Source organism: Pteropus vampyrus, unplaced genomic scaffold (assembly GCF_000151845.1).
Source record: "Pteropus vampyrus isolate Shadow unplaced genomic scaffold, Pvam_2.0 Scaffold221, whole genome shotgun sequence".
NCBI lineage: Eukaryota > Metazoa > Chordata > Mammalia > Chiroptera > Pteropodidae > Pteropus > Pteropus vampyrus.
Window position 1 is genome coordinate 1882729 of NW_011889002.1, and position 22084 is coordinate 1904812.

The 22084-nt window shown below is 36.4% G+C and overlaps 1 protein-coding gene across 1 annotated transcript in view; it reads left to right on the forward strand.

Moving 5' to 3' along the window:
• The window catches only part of SYCP2L (synaptonemal complex protein 2 like), an 81813-nt gene that overhangs the window by 30310 nt on the left and 29419 nt on the right, over window positions 1-22084 (forward strand). The window contains exons 17-25 of the mRNA XM_023538408.1: window positions 4239-4335; window positions 4812-4913; window positions 5881-5965; window positions 6264-6333; window positions 14215-14365; window positions 14976-15025; window positions 16668-16794; window positions 18197-18270; window positions 18418-18487. Of these exons, the coding sequence (XP_023394176.1) occupies window positions 4239-4335; window positions 4812-4913; window positions 5881-5965; window positions 6264-6333; window positions 14215-14365; window positions 14976-15025; window positions 16668-16794; window positions 18197-18270; window positions 18418-18487 (826 nt within the window). The remainder of the gene's footprint in view (window positions 1-4238; window positions 4336-4811; window positions 4914-5880; window positions 5966-6263; window positions 6334-14214; window positions 14366-14975; window positions 15026-16667; window positions 16795-18196; window positions 18271-18417; window positions 18488-22084) is intronic.

Below are 22084 nucleotides of genomic sequence, written 5' to 3' on the forward strand. Positions count from 1 at the left end.
TCCATCCACACATCCACTGTAGGTTTTTGCTTTGTGGTTACCATGAGACTTACGTAAAACAACTTATAATAGTTTATTTTAAGTTGATAACAGTTTAAGTTTAATTACACTCTAAAGCTCCACATTTTTACTTTCTCTCCACTTTTTTTTTTTTTTGATGTTACAATTTACATCTTTTTATCTCGGGTATCTCTTAACAAAGTATTGTAGTTATAGTTCTTTTTACTACTTTTGTCTTCTAACTTCATACCAGCTTTATAAGTAATTGATCCACCACCTTTACAATATCAGATTATTCTGAATTTTACTATATATTTACCTTTGCCAGTGAAATTTATAGTTTTATATATTTTCCTGTTACTAATTGGCACCCTTTTATTTAAGCTTAAAGAAGTCCTTTTAACACTTCTCATAAGGATGGTCTAGTAGTGAAGAACTCCGTTAGCTTTTGCTTGTCTGGAACACTTTACCTGTCCAATTCTAAATGACAGCTATACTGAGTAGGGTATTCTTGGTTGGGAGTTTTTAAATTTAGCACTTTGAATATATTATGCCACACTCTTGACTTGCAAAGTTTCTTTTGAGAAAAACTGATAGTCTTGGGCGGTGGGAGGAGGGTTCCCTTGTATGTAACAAATTTATCTCTTGCTACTTTTAAAATTCTTATCTTTTAACTTTTGATACTGTAATTATAATGTGCCTTAGGTGGGTCTCTTTGGGTTTCTTTTTTTTTTTTCTGAGTCTCTTCAGGCTTCCTAGATCTGGATGTCTGTTTCCTTCCCCAGGTTAGGGAAATTTTCAGCCATTATTTCTTCAAATGAACTTTCTGTTCCTTTCTCTCTTCTCCTTCTGGGACTCCTAGAATGTGAATGTTTGTTTACTTAATGTTGTCCCGTAGGTCCCTAACACCGTTCTCGTTTTTTTCATTATTTTTTCTTTCGGGTGCTCTGAGTAGGTGAGTTCCATTGCCCTGGTGTGTTTTAGAGGTCGCTAATCCTTTTTGCATTTCATCTAGTGTGTTGAACCCCTCTAGTGTACTTTTTAGTTTAGTTATTGTATTCTTAAGTCCTGTGACTTCTGTTTGGTACTTTCTCTGCCTTTGTCGAAGTTCTCATTGTGTTCATCCATTATTCTCCCAAGTTTGGTGAGCATTTTTATGACCATTATTTTAAACTGTTTATCAGGTAAATCACTTATCTCCTTTTTATTAAGGTCTTTTTCTGAGGTTTATTTTGTTTTCATTTAGAACATATTCCTTTGTTTCTTCATTTTCCTTGACTCTGTTGGTTTCTATGCATTAGATAAAACAGCTATCTCTCCCAGTCTGAAGGAGTAGCCTCATGAAGAGATGAACCTTAATGCTCAACCCTGCCCTAGCTCTTGGTTGTCTGAGTCTTTTGTGATTATTCAAGCAGCCTCTTTTATTTAGTGTGCCAAGGGCTGTCAGTGTCCCAAACGGGGGGATCTCAGCACCTAGATTCAGTCATGGAAACCATACTGTCAGGCAGCCACTTTTAAAGTATGCAAATATATACAGTCCTGTGGTATTGCGAGCACAAGCCCCACTGTCTACTAGAGCCAGGTGATCTAAAGGTGTCCCCCTGGGTGGAAGCCACAAAAATTGAGGGGCCAAATGATGGTACAAGCTCTTTTCTAGTGAGCTGTAGTGAGGCAGAGGGAGAGTGCAAAGGTGGCATCCACTAGTCTCTGTTTTCGAGAGGACCCCAGTAGCCTCTAGACATGTGCCCAACTAGAAATCTGCCCCTCTGGTCAGAACTTCAGGACAAGCAAATAGGTCTTTTTCAAAGAAAGACTGGAGTGTATTTTAGTCTGCTGTGTGTGCTGTGCCCTGGGGGTGGTAGTCAGCCAAGAACTGTCTTTCCAGTTGTTGCAGAACTATGGGACACAAGAATGGAAGCCCTGCTGACCATCAGAACCAGGAAGTGTAGGAGCATATCCTAGGTGGCAGCCACCAAAACTGGGGTACCAGATGTAGGAATGGGCCATCAAATGCACATACAAGCTGCCCTCTGGGGGATTCTGTGCTCTGGAGCATGGAAGAGGGAACATGCAAAGATAGAAACTGCCCTTCAGGGTCTCTGGAGAGGTTTATAGCCGTCTCTAAGATGCATATTTAATTAGAAGCCTGCCTCTCAGGCAGCAGCTATGAAGAAAGCAAATAGGCCTCTTTCACAGAAAGCCTGGACATCTCAGTCTGTTGTTTCTCTTCTGTGTCTTGGGGATGGTAGCTGGTTAAGAATCTTTCTTCATTGGTTACAGTCCTAAGAGACCCACAAGTTGAAACCCTGCTGGCCATCAGAGTCAGGCAATTTAGAGGTGTCCCCTTGATGGCAGCTGCAAATATCAGGGCACTAGATGAGGGGGCAAGCTTCTTTCCAGGAGACACTGGCAAGCTAGAGCAAGGCAAAGGGAGAGTATAAAGACGGGGCTTTGTGGCCTATGTCCACAGAGGATTTCAGTAGGCTCCTAGATGCTTTAAGGTAAGCAAATAAGCTTCTTTCACAGAAAGTCTGTGTGCCTTTCAGTTGGTTGCCTCCATGCTGGGCCCTGGGACAGGCGAGTCTGCATGTGTGAGCCCTTTAAGAACTATTTCTCAGTTTGTTAGAGCTTCATAGGTCTCATGGACATAAGCCCTGTTGGCTTTGAAAGCTAGATATTTTGGGGGCTTGTTTCTCAGGTGCAGGTCTTAAAAATTGAGGTACCAGAAGTAGTGTTCAAACCTTTTACTCCTCAGGGAGAAGTTTGGGGTTCTGAGTTTCTACCTGATTGTGGGTTGTCATGCTGCCGGAGTTTATAGTAAGATTGTGTCTCAGCATCTCCTATCTGCTTTGATGTGGATTTTTTCTTGGCCACCTGATGTATCAGAATCATTCAGCTAGATTTTGTTTTTGTTTTTTCAGAGGAAATTGTACTATATACAGCTGAAGATTGATGTGTGTCTGTGGGAGGAGATCACTTCAGAATCTTTCTACATTGCCATCTTGAACCAGAATTCCTTGTTGGGTTTTGATGTGAACACTTGCTCAAGCAGAAGGATTGATCTTTTGCATACCATGTAATAAGAGTTGACAGTTCTGAGTTCTAATCCTAGTTCTTTATTTTCATATATCATTGTCTTAACTATGTGGGATACAAAGCTTAGCTTCTTTGTGCCTTGAAATGCTTAATTATTTTGAACAGTTGAAAATTTTTCTAGGGTAATATCACCTCCTTACCACATTCTTCCAGAAGTCCTGACAATATTTGCTGTGGACTTCTTGGCACTTCTTTATTTCTCAGCTCATTGAGGATGAGGGGAACCACTAGGAATAGGGTCTCTTTGGAGGTTTTTCAACAGTTATTTCTACTGGTCTTATCTTGTGGAAATGATCTGAGCATTGTGTAGACTGCTATGGTCTCCAGCAGTCTCCATCTCACTGAGAATAATATTTCCTATTTATATACAAGAGCAAGAAGCCTTTCTCTATCACAGACAGTGGGCAGGGCAAAGAAATTTGTGACAAGGATAGGAGTTGAATTAAGATGTCAGAGACCTGAGGGAGGGTATAGTGGACTGGTTTCCTCTTGGTTTTGAGTTGTATATAAAAACAGTTTATATATGTTAAAATGTTCTGCAAATATAGTTTCCAAAGACTTATTCATGAGAAGACCATTTCATGGATGAGGATGAGAAATAAAAGAATCAATTAATAAAAAACACCTCTTCCATCATATTACATGAGCTGGCCTGACACTATAGGTTTGCCTTTTCTCATGAAAAACATCAGAATTATGTTCATTTCCACATTTCACAAAATGAAAAAAATGTATTTGGAGAAAATTGGGCTTTACGTGCTATTAAGCCACAGCTCCTGGACCATGAGACCCTGTGAAGAAGGAGTCGGGGTGTGAGAGCTGTTGGGAACTCACTGAAGACTCATCCTGAGAGGTTCAGTCCCTGAGTAAAGCAGGGTTAGAAAATACAAGGGGTCAGACTTGGGAAAGAGGAGGGAAGGTCTTTGCAGACTCTGGGATGGGAAGTGGTCAGAGAAAAGTGATCCTAGAGGAAGGAGGTAAGTAGAGAAGCTGGAAACAGTGAAATGATCCTTCAAAAGAGGACAAAATAAAGACTAACTTCTAATTTCTCAACGTGCTGTTTCTGAGCTTTAAGTTTTCCTTAAAATCTTTTAAAAGATTACTAGTTTTAAAAGTCACATGGCTTTTGGTTTTCATTTCAGATATTGGCTGACCAGACAAAAATCTCCTCAGAACTTCTTGATAAGTTTGAAAAAGAAGAAACTGAGATTCCTCCTCTCAGCCACCAAGAAGAGACAGGTATATTGGGAAATAATAAAATTTCTTACTCTGAATTCTCTACAAAAATAATGATAGAACCTTACTTGGAAGAGGTCACTGAAAACCTGTGATCACATCAGAGTAATAAATGTATCATTGTACCTTTTCAGAAAGAAAAGCTGCTGATAGTCTTGAATCATTTTCTTCACCCGATACAGTTTCTCTTGTGGGTCAATCAGAAATGACAAGGGAGATGGGGGCGTGGAGGGGCCTGTCTGCCTACAAAGCTGGTCCTGCACAGATCGTGAACCCTTTATAAGTTATACCCCACAGCTGTTTTCCAAAGTCCCATAGATTTCCAATTTGAAATTTGAGACCTGACCTAATTTATCAGTTTTTAGAAAAAGATGGTGATGTACCTGCACTGTGGATCCCATGAAGAACAATTGGAGAGTGTGCCCACTGTTGGGCATGGATATTATCGCTTTTAAATTATTTTTTCTTAATATATATAGACCGGGCAGAAGAATCCACTGAGCTGCCAGAATTAATGAGTGCTGAAGATGACTGCTGCCTAGTAACTCTCCCCTCAAATGACCAGTCTGAGCTTCCTGTGAGTATGGGGAGCTGGAGGACAAGATTCTGAACTGAGATTATTTTTGCCTGCCATGTTTATGTGTTCTCTCCTTTCTCAACTTGGCTCACCCGTAGAATGCATGACTTGGCTGGCTCTGCCTCGTTCTCTCTTTTGGAATCTGGAGACTGAGTTGTAGGGAAAGGGTTTTAATCTTTGGAGTCTAGGAGCTGCTTTTTACTTATGACCTGCAGGAACTTGGGCAAATTGATTAACGTTACTGAGCCTGAAGCTTCTCATCTATAAAATAGAGGTAATAGCTGGTTTACAAGGTGGACCTCTGAGGATTAAAAACAGAATGTATGTATAGCACCTAACACATTACTTAGTATATATAGGTATTCTGCCCCTTTCTCATTTTTTATATTTGATTACCTGGACACATTATATAGAAGTGTGATGATAGTGTAATGATTTTTTTTTTTAAAAGCCAATATACCAAAGGTTATTTCTCCAGAGAGTTGGTCTCCTTAGGAAGTCGTATGCTTATCCCAACAATTCTGATGTCGTTGAAGACATTTTTGCAATTTTTCCTTTGATGTTTCCCAAATACCCTGGAATACTCTGATTGTCTTTGATAGTGGCAAATCATCTTCTGAGGGTGGGTATCAATTTATTGGAACAGCCAACAGTCATTTGGAGCCGAGTCTAATAAACAAAGAGCCTGGTATCTTAGTATTCAATGGAAATGCTTTTTTTTGGAGGTATAAAGTGGCTCCAGAAGAATTTCAAAAGAGGACTTCAAAGGCAACGTAATTAAATACATATATATATATATATTTTTTTTGCAGCAAACAAAAGCAGCTGATAGTTCACCTGAAAAATTGAAACTGGGTGATACACAACAAGGTTGGATTTTTTAAATCTATTATAAATAAGACCTGAGTGGTATATTTATATTTATTTAGTTGAGAAGCTTAACAATTTTTCTTTTTAATTTTTACCGTTAGAAGTTACTTCAGAACATGAATATTCATCAGATTTACCAGAACCATCAGTAACAATTCTGATTCCTAAATTAAATGACAAAGCCAGGTAAATGATTTTAAAAAGTAATAAATCATATAGATTGCTATTAATGTGACTAGTTAATGTAAAAGTCAGCTGTCTAGGTTTTCCCCTTTTGCTGCATCTGGCCATGTCCCATACAAGGAGAGAGTCTTGTGTGTGGTTTTCTGTAGAATGATTTGAGCAGTGCTGGAATGTTCTCCTGACCTATAAGTCTCTACTATTAGACTCCAGTGTTATCTTTAGCAGTGTATTTTTCTAGCATAATGCCCTCAAGGTCCATCTATGTTGTCGAAAAATGACGGGATTTCTTTATTTTTTATAGCCGAATGGACATCTTCTTTGTCCATTCATCTGTTGATGGACACTTAGATCGTTTCCCTATCTTAGCTATTGTAATAATGCTACACTGAACATGAGGGTGTGGATATCTCTTTGGGATAGTGATTTTGTTTCCTTCAGATGTATACTTAGAAATGCTGGATCATATGGTAGTTCTATTTTTAATTTTTAATATTTTCAATTTTTAACTTTCATTTTGGCTGTATAACCTTTCATAGTGGCTGTACCAATTTGCACTTCCACCAGTAACATACCAGGGTTCTCTTTTCTTCACATCCTCGCCATCATTTTTTTTTTTTTTTTTTTTGGGCAGTATTAGCCATTCATGTTGAGGTGGTATCTCATTGTGGTTTCGATTTATATTTCCCTAATTATTAGTGATGTTGAATATCTTTTCATGTAAGTGTTGGCCAGTTGAATCTTTTTTGAAAAAATGTCTATTCAGAGCCTCTGCCCATTTTGTAGGTGGATTGCTTATTTTTTTGTTACTGAGTTGTGTGAGTTCTTCATATATTTTGGATATTAATCCTTTATCAGATATATGATTTGCAAATATTTTCTCCTTTTCTGTAGGTTGTTTTTTCATTTTATGGATAGTTACTTTTGCTATATAGAAGCTTTTTAATTTGATGTAGTCCCACTTATTTTTGCTTTTGTTGCTTGTGCATTTGGTGTCAAATCCAAATAATCATGGCGAACATCAATGTCAGGGAGCTTTTTCAATGTGTTTTCTTCTAGGAGTTTTATAGTTTTAAGTCTCACATTCAAATCTTTAATCCATTTTGAGTTAATTTTTGTAAGTTGTTCAAGAAAAGGATTCAGTTTCATTCTACATATGGTTATCTAATTTTCTTAGCACCATTTATTGCAGAGACTGTTCTTTTCCTATTGAGTATTCTTGGCTCTGTTGTTAAATATTAGTTGACCATATATGTGAGAGTTTATTTCTGGGCTCTCAAACCTGTTCCATTGGTCTTTGTGCCTATTTTTATGCTGGTACCATATCTTTGTGGTAGAATTTGAAAACAGGATGTGTGTTGTCTCTATCTTTGTTCTTTCTCAAAATTGCTTTTGATACTTGGTGCCTTTTTTTGGTTCCATACAAATTTTAGGAAGTGTTTTCTATTTCTGTGAAAGATGCCATTGGAATTTTGATAGGGATTGCATTGAATCTGTAGATTGTTTTGGGTAGTAAGGACATTTTAATTCTTCTAATCTATTGGCATGGAATATATTTCCAATTATTTATGTCTTCTTCAGTTTTTTTTAATCTATGTCTTATAAGTTTTAGTATACAGTTCTTTTACCTCCCTAGTTAAATTTATTCCTAGGTACTATTCTTTTTAATAAATGTAATTGACAAACCTCTATGTAGAGTGATTAGGAAGAAAGAGAAGACAAAAAATTACCAATATTAGGAATTAGAGAGATGACATCATTACGGATTCTATAAATATTAAAAAGTCAATAGGGGAGTGTTAGGAATAACGGAATGTCTAAAAAAGACAACTTTAATGAAATGGAGAAGTTTTCTAAGTGACATGAACTATCAAAACACACTCAGGAAAAAAATAGATAACCTGAGTAGCCCAATATCTTTTAAAGAAATGGAATTTATAGTTAAAGAAATGGAATTTATAGTTAAAATCCCAGGATTTCAAGTTTGACTTAACAGTAAAAAATCAGGTAATTCATTATGTTAACAAAAATAAAAATATGATCCTAGTTGACACAGAAAAAGTATTTGAAAAAATTCAATATCTGTTCTTGATTAAAAATGCTCAGGTAGCTAGATATGAAAAGGAACTTCCTCAGTTTGTTAAAGGGCATCTGTGAAAAACCTACTGCTAATAACATTTAATAATGGAAGACTGAATGCTTTTCCCTAAAATCAGGTATGAAGCAAGAATATCTGCTCCACTACTTCTATTTGACATTGTATTTGAGAGTCTAGCCAACATGATTGACAAGAAAAAGAAATAAAAAGCATTCCTATCAGAAAGTGAGGAGAAAACCTGTAGGTAACATGATCATCTAACTAGAAAATTCAGTAGAATCTACAAAACGGCTACTAGGACTAATAGGCAAATTTCAAAATGTATAATTGTATTTTTAAAAATTGTGGTAAAATACATATAACATAAAATTTACCATCTTAACCATTAAAAATATTTTTTTATTTTTCAATTACAGTTGACATTCAATGTTAGTTTCAGGTGTACAGTGTTAGACATTTATATAACTTATGAAGTGATCTCCTTGATAGGTCTTGCACCCACCTGACACCATATATAGTTTTTAGAATATTATTGACTATATATTCCCTAAGCTGTACTTTATATCTCTGTGACTTTTGTAATTGCCAATTTGTAGTTCTTAATCCTTTCACCTTTTTCACCTAGCTCTCCAACTTCCCTCCTATCTGGCAACAATCAGTTCATCATTCTCTATATCTATGAATTTGTTTCTGTTTTGTTTGTTAGTTTGTTTTTTAGATTCCACATATAAGTGAAATCATGGTATTTGTGTTTCTCTTGCCGACTTATTTCACTTAGCATAATACCCTTTAGAGCCATCCATGTTGTCACAAATGGAAAGATTTCATTTTTTTAAAGGCCAAGTAATATTCCATTTTATGTATGTACTACATCTTTTTTATCCAGTCGTCTATCAACGGACACTTAGGTTGCTTCCATATCTTGGCTATTGTGAATAATGCTATAATGAACAGAGCGCATACATCTGTTTGCATTAGTGTTTTGGATTTCTTCTGTTAAATAGCCAATAGTGAGATTGCTGGGTCATATGGTAGCTATATTTTTAATTTTTTAAATAACTGCTTTCTGTAGTTGCTACACCATTTCCCAATCCCATGAACAGTATGCAAGGGCTCCAATTTCTCCACATTTCACCAACACTTAGTTTGTTGTTTTAATAACAGCAAACAATAAAAATGAGTTATTATTCAAAATATGTAAGGAACCTCTACAATTCAGCAGCAAAAGAAAAAAGCCCCCAAACACACAAACAAAAAAAGAACCCCTCCCACCCCCCAAAAAAACCTCACCTGATTAAAAAAATGGGGAAAGGATTTGCATAGACATTTTTCTAAAGAAATCATCAGGGAAATTTTTAGCACCCCAGTTGATTCTAAGGTAGAGCTCGACAAGAAGCACTGCTCTGCAGCTTTGTCACAGCTCGCTGCTTACTTGCTGATCTCACTCTGCTTTCCTCTTCTTTGTATGCCTGACAGAAGAGTTCAACAAAGGTTTGTTTTTGTTTTAAATAACAAAAGGCAGAGGATCTTTGGAAATGGATTGTAAGATAAGAAGTTTGTGGAGAGCAAGAAAAAAAAAATGGCATAGATGATAGAGGCTCTTGTGACCAAATCACAGTTGTGAGAGAAACATGGAGCAAACAGCAAAAAAAAAAGTCACCTGGGATCTAGATGAACAATCTCTACAACTAGGGAGAGAAATAAGAAATCATCCTGCAATGGGAGGAGGTAGGACAGGGCGAGAATGAGAGGCCTCCCAGTCCTGAGCAGCTGAGTGAGACAGAGGCTGAGGCGGCGGTAGACGCCTCTTAAAGGGGCTGTGTCCATGAGCAGACTTTCGTTATGACGGACCTGCTCTCTTCTCAGCACCAGTGCCCGGTCGACTGCCTGGGGGCATCAGGGATGTACAGGGGTAACTGAGTTGTCGGAGTGAGGGCCAGAGGTGAGGATCTCTCCCAGACAGAAGTGCTGGCTGTTTCCATTGTTCCTCTGTTGAGCCCGCCCCCTTCCTAGTGTGCTGAAACAGCGCCGCCATAGTGGAGATGTCATCACACTGGATAACAGGTCGCTCTGCCCAGAGGATTCCCTGAAACTGCCTCCCCCAACTCGCAGCCCCACCGAAGTCACATCCAGGTGTGTCCTCAGAGAGTCCTGTGCTCCTTGCTGAGCAGCACCAAGACTCACACTAATGGCAGCTGGCCTCCGTTACTGGTGTGGTTTCTTGAGGTAACTATAAGCATAGCATCTGTGGATTGCTTGCTGAATCTTAACAGATGGCCCCAGAGGGGCACAGGGTGGGGCTAAATTTGGCCTGCAGCTAAACCTCTCTCAGGACTGTGCCACTGGACACACCTACACAAAGCCACACTAATAAAACCAGAATACTTAAGAGCTTTGCTGAGGACATAGAAACAGACACAGAAAGGTAGCTAAAATGGGAAGACAAAGAAGCAGAAACCATATGAGAAAACAGAACATAAATCCAGGAATAATGGAGTCAAGCAATCTAACAGATGCAGAGTTCAAAACACTGGTTATAGAGATGCTCAGTGGACTTAGGGGAAGTATAGATGAATTCAGTGAGAACTTTAACAAAGAGATAAAAAACATAAAAATGGAAATGGAAGTTATAAAAGAGAACCAGTTAGAAATGAAGAACATGGTATCTGAGATGAAGAGTGTATTAGAGGGAATCAATAGATAAAGGAGAGGATCAAGTCACTGATATTGAGGATGGGGAAGCCAAGGACACTCAATCAGAATGGCAAGAAAAAAGAAGCCAAGACTATAACAATTTAAGGAGCCTATGAGATACTATTAAATGTAGAAATATCCATTTCGTAGGGGTATGTGAAGGAAAACAAGATGTTGAAGAGCTATTTGAAGAAATGATGGAAAACTTCCCTCCCCTGGTGAAGGAAATAGACATACAACCCTGGGAAGCTCAGAGAGTCCCAAGAAAGAGGAACCTAAAGAAGCCCACACCAAGACACGTCATAAAGTGCCAAAAGTTAAATACAAAGAGAAAATTCTTAAAAGCAGCAAGAGAAAAGCAATTAGTTACCTAATAAGGGAGCATCCATAAGACTGGCAGCTGATTTCTCAAAAGAAATTCTGCAGGACAGAAGGGCTTGACACAAAATATTCGATGTGATGAAAACCCAGGATCTACAACAAGAATACCTTATCCTGAAAAGCTATCACTTAGAGTTGAAGGACAGATAAAGAGCTACCCAGACAAAAATTGGCTAAAAGAATTTATCATTACCAAGCCAGTATTACAGGAAATGTTGGAGGGACTTCTTTAAACAGAAAAAAAAATGTATCAAAAACAGGAATAAAGAATGGTAATAACTATATTTCTAGTCAACAGGTACCAAAAATGGAATGAATTAAGTGCTCCAACCAAAAGATAGAGTGGCTGAATGGATAAGAAAACATGACCCCTACATATGCTGCCTACAGGAGACTCACTTCAGATTGAAAGACACACACAGACTAAAAGGAAGGAGATGGAAAGAGATATTGCCTTGATGGACCTAGAGGGTATTGTGCTGAATGAAATGGGTTGGATAGAAAAAGACAAATATGATTTCATGTTACATGTGGAATCAAAGGACAAAACAACAACAAAAGCAGAAATAAACTCATAGATACAGAGAATATTCTGAGGGCTACTAGATGGGAGGGGGGTTGGGGAGATGGAAATAAAAGGCAAAGGGATTAAGATATACAAAAGGATAGTTGCAGAATAGACATGGAGATGTAGAGTGTAGCATGGGGAAGATGGTTAATAATTTAATAAATATGTAAGGGGGAAAGAGGTACTAGATTTAGTGGGGTGATCACTTTGTGAGTTATGTGGATCTCTGATCACTATGTTGTAGAACTGAAATTGGTATATTGTATGCCAACTATAATTGAAAAAAAAAAACATCGAATTGTACAATGCAAATACAAGCAACTAATTGTTTACTTTAATAAAGCTGGGGAGGGAAGAAGTTTGTGGGATAGGGTACTTCCCATGTGCTGGGTTTACTTCGGTCGAAGGGCACTTGAAGGATAAAAGAGGGCTGTGAAGTGAGGGAAGGAGAAGGTGATTGTGGTACAGTTCCATTAATTCGATATTTTGTTTTAGGAAAGATTCTACTTTCAAAGGTGACAGAAAAGAAACAAGGATGTCGGTAATGAAATTAACTTTCATTGTTTTTGGGATAATACTTCCCAAATTTTAGTTATTTGCATATCATCTTTGAAACTTGTCATCACTCTTTATCTCAGTTTTTCTCAATTAAACTTATTTTAAAAGGAATTGTTTCACTTTCAAATGGAAAATCAGCATTAGTTGTAACAAATAGTAGGTAAGCCCCCAAATAAATACAATGGAAAATAACAAAGTTATTACGTCGAACTGTGCTTTTAGTCTTTGAGGCTAAAGCCCAGTCTTGCTTTTTCAAAGATCAGTGAGCAGAACAGAAGTTTAAGGACCTACTAGTACTTGAGATGTATCCTGAATGGAAGTGGAAGGGTAAATTAATTGAAATTTTTTTCACTCTGAGTCAGTGGCATGGTTTCGTTCCTGTGTGCTCCAACTTACATTTTTCCAGTTTGCCTGCCACTTTGGGAAGATCAGTGCCCTCAGTCAGTGTATTTAAAAAGAAATCTCTGTAATGAACATTAAATGGAATTTCAAAAAGTTTGAGATCATGAGCTTCAAACAAATGAGTTAGGCTCTTTGTGCAATGGTTCTCATTCTCCATTGCCTAGTCTTCTAATTGGAATCACCAGGGATGCTGATGAAACTACTGAAGCCTGGATCCCTTCCCCAACAAATGTGACTTACTTGGTCCAGGGTAAACCCCAGATATTAGGATTTTTTTTTAAGGCCCCCTCCTGGTGATGCTAATATGGAGCCAAATTTAAAAACAACAGCCTTGGGTACTTGTGTTTTTGTTAATAACGTTTAACACCTTTTTATATAAAACTAAAGAAGCTGGCAAGACTTGCTGTGTAATTTTTTAAAATTGGGTGCATTAAATGAAGTGATGAGAACCTCTGGAACAAATTTGGGGGTCCCCCCCAACCTTTTTTATTTTTCTCATCAGAGTAAGGTGCAGATAGGCATGACTCAAAAAGTTCCTATCAAAAAATAAGCTTTTCTACAAAATGTTGAACTGCTAAATATTTTAAATTGGGTCTTTAAAAATAAATTCATTTGAAAAATAGATATTTCACCATCACCTACCTTAAATTTATGGGTTGTGCTATCATTAATAAGGGCAACTCTGGTTTTCACTCTAAGCCGATTCTGCTCTTTGCCATTCCAGGCACAAGGTTGGTCTTCTAGCTGATATGTGTCAGTTTGAGAAGAGTTTGTGAGATATTGTTACCACTTAATACAGTTGGATTCATGAGAATCCTCCCTGGTTTGAAATGAGAATGAGCTGTCACGAGCTGAATGGTGGAGCCCCTGTAGAAGCATGGCAGAATAGGAGTAGGCCACCGGAGGGGCACAGCAGACAGGGCTCAAATAGAGTATGTGTTTTGTTAAAATCGAAACATTCCATATTAAAATTGGGCATAAACATCTATTAATGGCATTTATAAAAGTGCATCCAAAACCATAAAGATTTAAAATATAGATAAATATCAATGTACAGATGAATAATCCACCAGAATAGGTTAAATTTGCCCTAAAAAAATCTAACCTTTGTAGTCCAGGTTCAATTTCAAAAGGATTTAAGGTTTAAATAGAAATAACTCTCTTGTTTTTATTTTACTTCCTCTAAAATGTTGACAAACATGTCTTTGCAAAAATTAGTCTTATACTCTCTTTTGTCATTTAGGTTAGTATTTTGAAGTTGTAAGTGTTGACATGATGTTAAAGTTCATCAGCTTTTGAACAGTTACCTAGCATCTCTTCATTAGAACATTTGTCATCCTTTGCAACAGCAGCTTGGTTGAGAATTGACTAAGGGAATAATCTGTTTCTTTGTTGTCTTCCCTTCCTTACTCCCTTGCCTTTTTATTATGTAAAAGACCCTGTCTTCTAGGAGGAGCTACTTCTCTTTTGTTTAATTTCGTAGTGATATGTTTAATTGTACATAAAGGGTATTAACACCCTTTAATAATTCTCATTTATTATCTATATTTGTAGAAGTCTCATTACAGGAAACACCTCTTCTCGGAGAGTAATCAAGATTCAAGTAGTAGTACCAGTGAACTATCTTGGACCAATAACCAAAAAAGGAAATACCTAAAACCATATCCTGGGAGGAAAAAGACAAGAACCAGAAGTAACATAAAAAGTAAGTTTGGTGCATGTCTTTTTTCAAGTCATTTTTCAAATAAGTCAGATGTTTATTTTTCTGTATGTGAGGAGAGAGGGTACCAAAGAAAAGTATGCTCACGTGATTCCCCTTTTCTGCTACACATTGGAATGACAAAATGTACATACATGAAACAGTACAAAAGAATATGGAAATGGCCAATAACTGTTAAATATGAGCTATAGATAAATGGAGTAGGAATTATGAGGAATCCAATATGAGCTGGAATCATCAGGAAAAGCTTCAGGGAAGAGGTGGGTAGGACTTGAGCTTTTCATTGGAAAAAGAATAGCATTTGAAGAGGTGTGGTGAAGAGGGAGCATTCTAAGTGAGGTAGTACTATAAGGACAAATTGAGGATGCCAGGGTAGCATTCAGGGACATGATCTAGAGCAGAGAATTCATGCTGGGTCGTGAAGAAAACAGTTAAATAATTAGAAAGGGATCTTAAGAGCTAGACATTTGAGCCAATTGTAGGAAATGGGAATGGCTTCTAGCCTGGGTGTGTATTATTGGGAGAAGGATCAATAAGTTTTTGTATTTCTCATAAGTAAACTTATCCATTATACACTTATTTCCTTTCATTTTAGTCTTGCCACCTTTCTCTCTCAGTCCTGGCAGTGACCATGAGAAAGACCAAGTAAGTAAATTTTATTGGGGCTTTTCTGTGCCCTTACGGCATTAGCAAGACACAAAGTAGATCTGTTTAGGGACAAACTGCATTTATTTCTGAAACAAACTCCTTTTAAGCATATGAGAATAACAAAGCAGTGGTTTACTGGTATGTAAATCACTGTCAATAGAAACTGCAAAGACTTCTAAACATTTAGTTTAAATCTTGGGTAAAGATTTAGGACCTTTTTTCATTGTTCCCAAATGTTGCTGAAAGATGTTTATTATAGCAGAGCTTAAAATCTGGGCTGTTCTGATTTGCTACAAGTGTATGCTCTCTTGGATTTTTCAACATAAACTTCTTGGTTTAATTTCATTAATGTTCAGTTTGTTGACATGTTACATCCAAGGCTTTTAATGATTTAAACATTTAAATCTTTATTTTGTAAGTGGTTGAAGTGCCTTCAGGCTTATGTAAATATTGAGTAACCCTCAAAGTTTCTTAATTCCCTTCAATTATCCTTGTTTTATAGCAAAGTAGTTAAGAGTGTGAATATGAGGGTCCTCCAGATCAATTCAAAGCCTAGTTTTCCCCTATAGCTGAATTAGCTCTCCTAGGAGTGGGCTTTTGTTTCTTGTTGAATGGGACCTGCCCTATCTGGATGCTGGCATTCTGAGGTAATCAGTAACAATGTGTTTAGTGCTCCAGTTATAGTTAGTTATGCCTCCCACCTGCCCTCCTCCATCAGCCCAAGGATTGTTGCCCTCTGTGAATCTAAGTGCTCTTGGGTTTTGTAGTGACAAAGATAGTGTATAGGTTAAACCTGTGAGACAGAGAAGTACCCAAATAGTTGTTGAAGAGTTCAAACTGAAAGTATGAGTTATTAGTTAGAAATAGACCAAAAGAACTGTTTTTAGTAAATACATCTTTTATTTTAAATAAGCACCAAAGAAACATCAAAAGCTTTGAGAATTCATGAATTTAAGCTGTGCAAGTGATAAGAAGTCCATGCTGATTTTTAGCTGATTTTTAGTGACTTTATACAAATTTCCATACTTCTCTGTGTTGGGGTATAAGAGAATAATTTAGAGCTGGGGTCTGCAGACTTCTGTAAAGGTTCATTGAGTAAATATGTTAGACTCTGTGGGCCATATGGTTTCTGTGGCAACTATTTAGTTGTGCCATTGTAGCATGAAAACGGCCATGGAAAACACCTAATCGAGTCAGTATATTGTACTCCAATAAAATTTTATTTACCAGAACAGATAGTGAGCTGTAGCCTGCTAACTCCTGATTTAGAGCAGTGGTTCTCAACTTTAGTGGTCGTCAGAATGACCAGTAAGACTTGTGAAAACACAGGTTGCTGGGTCCTGTCCACATAGTCTCTGATTGAGTAAATCATAGATGGGGCTTGAAAATGTGCATTTCCATCAGGCTCCCAGGTAGTGCTGTTGCTGTGAGAATTTTACTTTGAGAATTTTACTGTAATTTTTGATTTAGAATTATCAATTGATATATGACCTAATGTGCTTCCAACTCTGAATTCTTATAGTTTAAATCAAGCAAATCCAATACTTAAACTTTTTAAAAGGATATTGAAAATGTGGCATTTTTTGATAACTTGAGTGGTTATGAATGTCAACACTTTTTAAAAAGTACTATATTTTAGGCTAAACTTCTAACACCATTATGGAAAGAAATCTCCAGGAAAAATGGCACACCTCCAGAAATTTCTGGCACAAAATTTCAGGGTAGTCCTGCCCTTTTAACTCCTGAAGTTTCTGCCCAGAAAACAGGTACCTGATTTCTGTTGATTTACATAGAAAAAATTATATTTTGAGAAAGGTAGTTTAAAGTAAATAAACCTTTTTTTAAATATCTGTCGAAAAAAGTGCGAAGATGTGATTGGTCTCTCTAGCAAAAGATAGAGGATGTTGTGTTTCAATTTTGCTTTAACATTGAGATCAGCTTCTGCATCAGAATTGCTGATTTTTTTTTTTTTTTAAACAAACAAGAAACTCAGATGATGAGGGGTTGGTAAGCTTTTTCTGTAAAGGACTGGATAGTAAGCATTTTTTGCTTTTTGGCCCCTATAGTTTCTGTTGCACCTATTTAACTCTGCAGCTGTAGCACAAAAATCAGCCACAGACAAGATGCAAAGATGATGTAGGACACGGTGAAGCCCCTCAAGTGGGGATTCAAGTCTTGTACCTAGAGAAGGAGGGTCCTTGACTACGCATAGGAAAGAATTCAAGCACATGCCAGAGTTAGAGAAGGAGTAATGCTCCACAGACAGAGATGTGGTCACTTCTCAGACATAGAGAATGAGAGGGACCCTGAGCATCCAAGGAATTTAGTTTAAATTTGTATTCCTTTTCCAGTATGGGTATGCAGCATTAAAGGCATGGGGGAAATAGTTGGTGATTCCAGCAGGAATCTTCCCGTAGGTTCCCTGTTATCTGAGTATGCTGATCACCCATGTCTAGCAGTACGTAGCAGGCTCCGAATATTTAGTTATCATGCTTCTTCCCTATATCAAACAGTGGGCATGGCTGTATTTCTAAAAAAACGTTATGAAACCTGGCATCAGAAGGGACCTAAGGGGCCAAAGGGGCCAGAGTTTGCCAACCTTTGACTTATAAGGTTTATCTTAAGCCCCACTGTATTTTATTAAAACTATGAGCGTCTTTTAAACTTGTGTTCACCTTTATCATCCTGCAGCTTAGTGCATTGCCAGGCACATAATGGCACTTAGTAAGCGTGCAAATGACAACCCCTTAGCTTGGCTGCCACTGGTGGAAAACTAGTAAAGAAAAGAAAAAAGGAGAGAGGAAAATTAACATTAGAGAGTAAAAGGAAATAAGGGAGTGGTACTAAGAGAAGAAAGAAGGGATCACGAGGTTGAGGTGGCAGAATTCTTGCCCTTGTATTTGGGGTTAGGTGGGCATCTAGTCAAAGTACTGATCTCAAATTGAGGTAACTGGCTATTTATTTTATCTGCAGATCTACAAACTGAATAACCATACATGCCCTGAAAGATACAAAGTTTTTATTTATTTATTTGTTTGTTTGTTTAGAAACTGTGTCCCTTTTTTTGTTGATGGTGAGATTTAATACATAGAGGGATAGTAAAATGTTCTTGCCTGAAGTTGAGTCGTACTGTGTTTATTTCCTCAAAACTGTTTTTCTAATACTCAGAACTTCAAAGTCCCCACACACTGAGCAATCCCTCTTCATTGGAGCACTCAGAAGTTGAAGAAAATGTGTCTAAGGTATTATTTAATTGTGCGGTTTTAATCTAGTTTTCCAGAATTAATATGTATTTGCATAATGTACTGGCTTGTTTCTTTTTAAGTGATAATGTAACAGCATTTGTTTTCTTATTTTGACACAAATACATATCTTTATTTTTTCTTAAGACTGTAAATGGCGAGTCATTGATGAAAAGTACTGACTTCAAACATAAACTGGAAAACCTGGAAGACAGAGGTGAGGAAATACTAAAAAAACTCTTTTTGCAGCATAAAGCAAAGTTAATCTGATTTTGGCAGTCCAGGCTATTATTCAAATCGCAGCAGATAAAATCACTTTACAGAGTGACAACTGCCAGGCTTTGGAGAGAGCAGTGTGATCTGCTTACCAGCTCTAAATGTGCATGAGGGTCAAGGGGATGGACAGGGACTTCACTCAAGAACAAGAATATCTTGTGTGGAGAAACATATAGCCTAGGACCTGCATCCTGTCAAGCAGCATGACTTCTCTCCAGCCTCACAGAAGGGCTTATTGGGGGCTCTTTCAGTTTATAAACAATGTTTCAAAAAGTTATGTGGCCATGGTATTAAAACTTCCGAATTAATATTTCATTGGAACAGTGATATGAAGGTTTCCAGGTTAGTTCACAATATTGTGAATTAGTATAGTACCTAACCACTCTTTTGTTTTTTGATGAACAGTTTTTTTTCTTTATATTTTAAATTAAACATCCGGAAGATTCAAATAGTTATAAATTATGTGCAGGATATTTAGTATATCAGCACAGCAAACATCTGTGAACTGCCATCCGCTTTAAGAAACAGAACATTACTATTTCCAGATCTTGGTGTGCTCCACTGCCAACCCATCCCTGCCCCTCCCTGCCCCTCCCTGTCCCACAGGGGCCCATTAAACTTAGTTTTGTGTTTGATTCCACAGCTTTTATTTTTTGTCACTTTTACATTGGGAAGAATACCATACATTGAGAAGAGAATATAAAACGTATATAGTTCAAAGAATGATTATAAGGTGAACATGTATGTAACCACAACTCAGAGTGAGAACTAGACAGTTGCCATTGACTTAGAATATTTCCACACAGGGTCATATGCCCTATTCGTCCCCTCCATCCCTCACAGAGGTAATGATTCCTGACTTCTGAAAATCTTGTTGCTTTTCTTTATAATTTTATTTCCTTTGAGTGTGTCCCTAAATAATATGTAGTTTAGTTATATTTGATTTGAAATTTAAACAAATGACATCATACTGTATATAGCTTGTATGACCTGCTTTTGCTCAAAATCATTTGTAAGGTCCATTTATGCTAGTGCATGTAGGTGAATAATGTTAATTTTCGGCACAATATAAGATTCAGTTACATGAATATACCATCATTTATTTATCCTTTCTAGTACTGTGGGGTCTTTGGTTGTTTGTGGTTTTAGTTGTCAGAAATAATGACACTATGAGGAATCATGTACATTTCTCCTGGTACACATATGAAAAATGTTCTCTGTATATATTTTTAGGAATAGAATTGCTGGGCCATAGAATCAATCAATCTCTCTCTCTCTCTCTCTCTCTCTCTCTCTCTCTCTCTCTCTCTCTCTCTCTCTCTCTCTCTCTCTCTATATATATATATATATATATATATATATCTTTAATAGCTTTAAATATGCCAAACCTTGTTTCCAAAGTGATTGTATCCATTTACTTTCTCACCAGCTGTGTATGAGAGTTCTGTTGCTTCATATTCTTCCCAACACTTGGTATTTTAAAATTTTGTTGTACGTGTTTTTATGTGTATAGACATTGAAGTTTTAATTTTAATATCCCCGATTAAAGTTAGCATCATTCATACGTTTATTAGCCCTTTGAATTTCCTCTTTTGTGTAGTGTCTAAAATGTCTTGCCGATTTGTCCATAGGATTCCTTTTTATATCAGTTCCTAGGAGTTCCTCATATATTCTGGACTTGCATTATGTGTCTTGTAAATATCTCCTTCCACTTTATGATTTGCACTTCTCTCTCTGTTGATGCTCTCTCTCTCTCTATGTCTTTATGACTTCTTTTCCAATAAATGAAAGTTTTTAATTTTAATGAATTCCTGTATAATAATCTTTTCTCTATGGTGAGTACTCTTAGTCTTGTGAAATTCTTCCCTACCAAAATCAAAGATAGTCTTATATATTATTTCCTATATTATATTCTTTTAATACTGTACATTTCTAAGTACTACAAAAGTAAATCCCACATGTAATATGTTATTATTTTAAAATATTCTCTATTTTTTTCTTTGGAAAAAAATGGATAATTTCTCGGTTATCAATGGTATAGGACATTTTTTGTTATTGTTTTCTACCTTGATTGCACCATGGCTAGAGAATATAGTCTGTATCATTATATTCTTTGCAATTATGAGATGTAGTTTATGGCCCAGTGTATGTAAAATTTTTATAAAGGTTAATTTGTAGTTAAGAGTATAGTTCACATTTATTGGGTGCAGTGTCTCTATATGTGTATATATATTCACTTTTCTTAACTGTGTTCTTCAAATATTTTATATCCTTAATAATTTTTTTTCAGTCTATTTGTTTTATCGGTTGAGAGTAGTGTGTTCAAACCTCATGATTGTGGACGTGCTAATTTCTCTTTCTGGTTCTGTTCAATTTTGATTTACATTAAAATAAGAATGTCTTTAGGTGCTTATGAATGTAAAATAGGTTAGCCTTATGGTATATTGAAACTTTTATCATTGTGAAATGATCCCCTTTATCTTCAGTAATGTTTTTGTTTTAAGTTCTGTTATTTCTTTGTTTATAATTGGCATAGTATAATTTTTCATCCTTTTATATATATCCTGATGTTATAGATATCACTTGTAAATAGCCTATAATTGGACTCCTTGACCCCTCATATCATAGTATTTGTTTTTTAACTGGAGTATTTAATCCATTTAAATTATTTTAATTACTCCTATATTTGAATTATATCTACCAATTTATTTTATACTTTCTACGTGACCCAACCATTTTTTCTTTCTCATTTTTTTTATTTTGCTGAAGTATTTTTTCTCATTCTGTTTTTCCCCTCTACTCATTTGTAGTTAATACTCTATTTCTTTTCATTCATTGATTAACCTAGAAATTATAACATATATAACTTTTCAAAATCTAAGTTTAATCAATTTTATTATTTTCTTCTCAGATTACACTGGACCTTAAGATTCTTGAATTCCATTACCCTACCTTAACAATATTATGTGGTGTTGTTCATTATTTTATTTTAAAAGTTAAGATACTGTTTTATTTAGTCATTTACATTTTTTATACCCACACATTTACCACTTTGCTGACATTTTTATTTCTCACATTTTCCACGTGAGACCTCTTTCTTTCTGCTTAAGATATACCTTTGGTGAGCTTTCTATTGATGGGAACTTGCTCAGTTTTTGCTTGTTGAAAATGCCTGTTTCACTCTTATTCATGAATAAATTTTCACTGAGTGTAATACAGGTTGGCAGAACTTTTTCTGTCAGTACATCAAAGAAAATATTCCACTCCTTTTGTTTTCTACTCTGGCTGATGAAAATTCAGCTGTTAATCTCACAGTCACCCTTTGAAGGTAATTTGTCCCTTCTTTCCTCCCTCTGAATACTTACAGGATGATTTCTGTTTATCTATGGTAATTTTCCACTTATTAAAATTTATCTTAGTGTGGTATTCTTTTAATTTTATCCCACTTGTCATTTGTAGGGCATCTTGAATATACGGCATAGTGCCTTTCATTAGTTCTGGAAAAGTCTCAGCCATTATCTTCTCAAATATTGTTTCT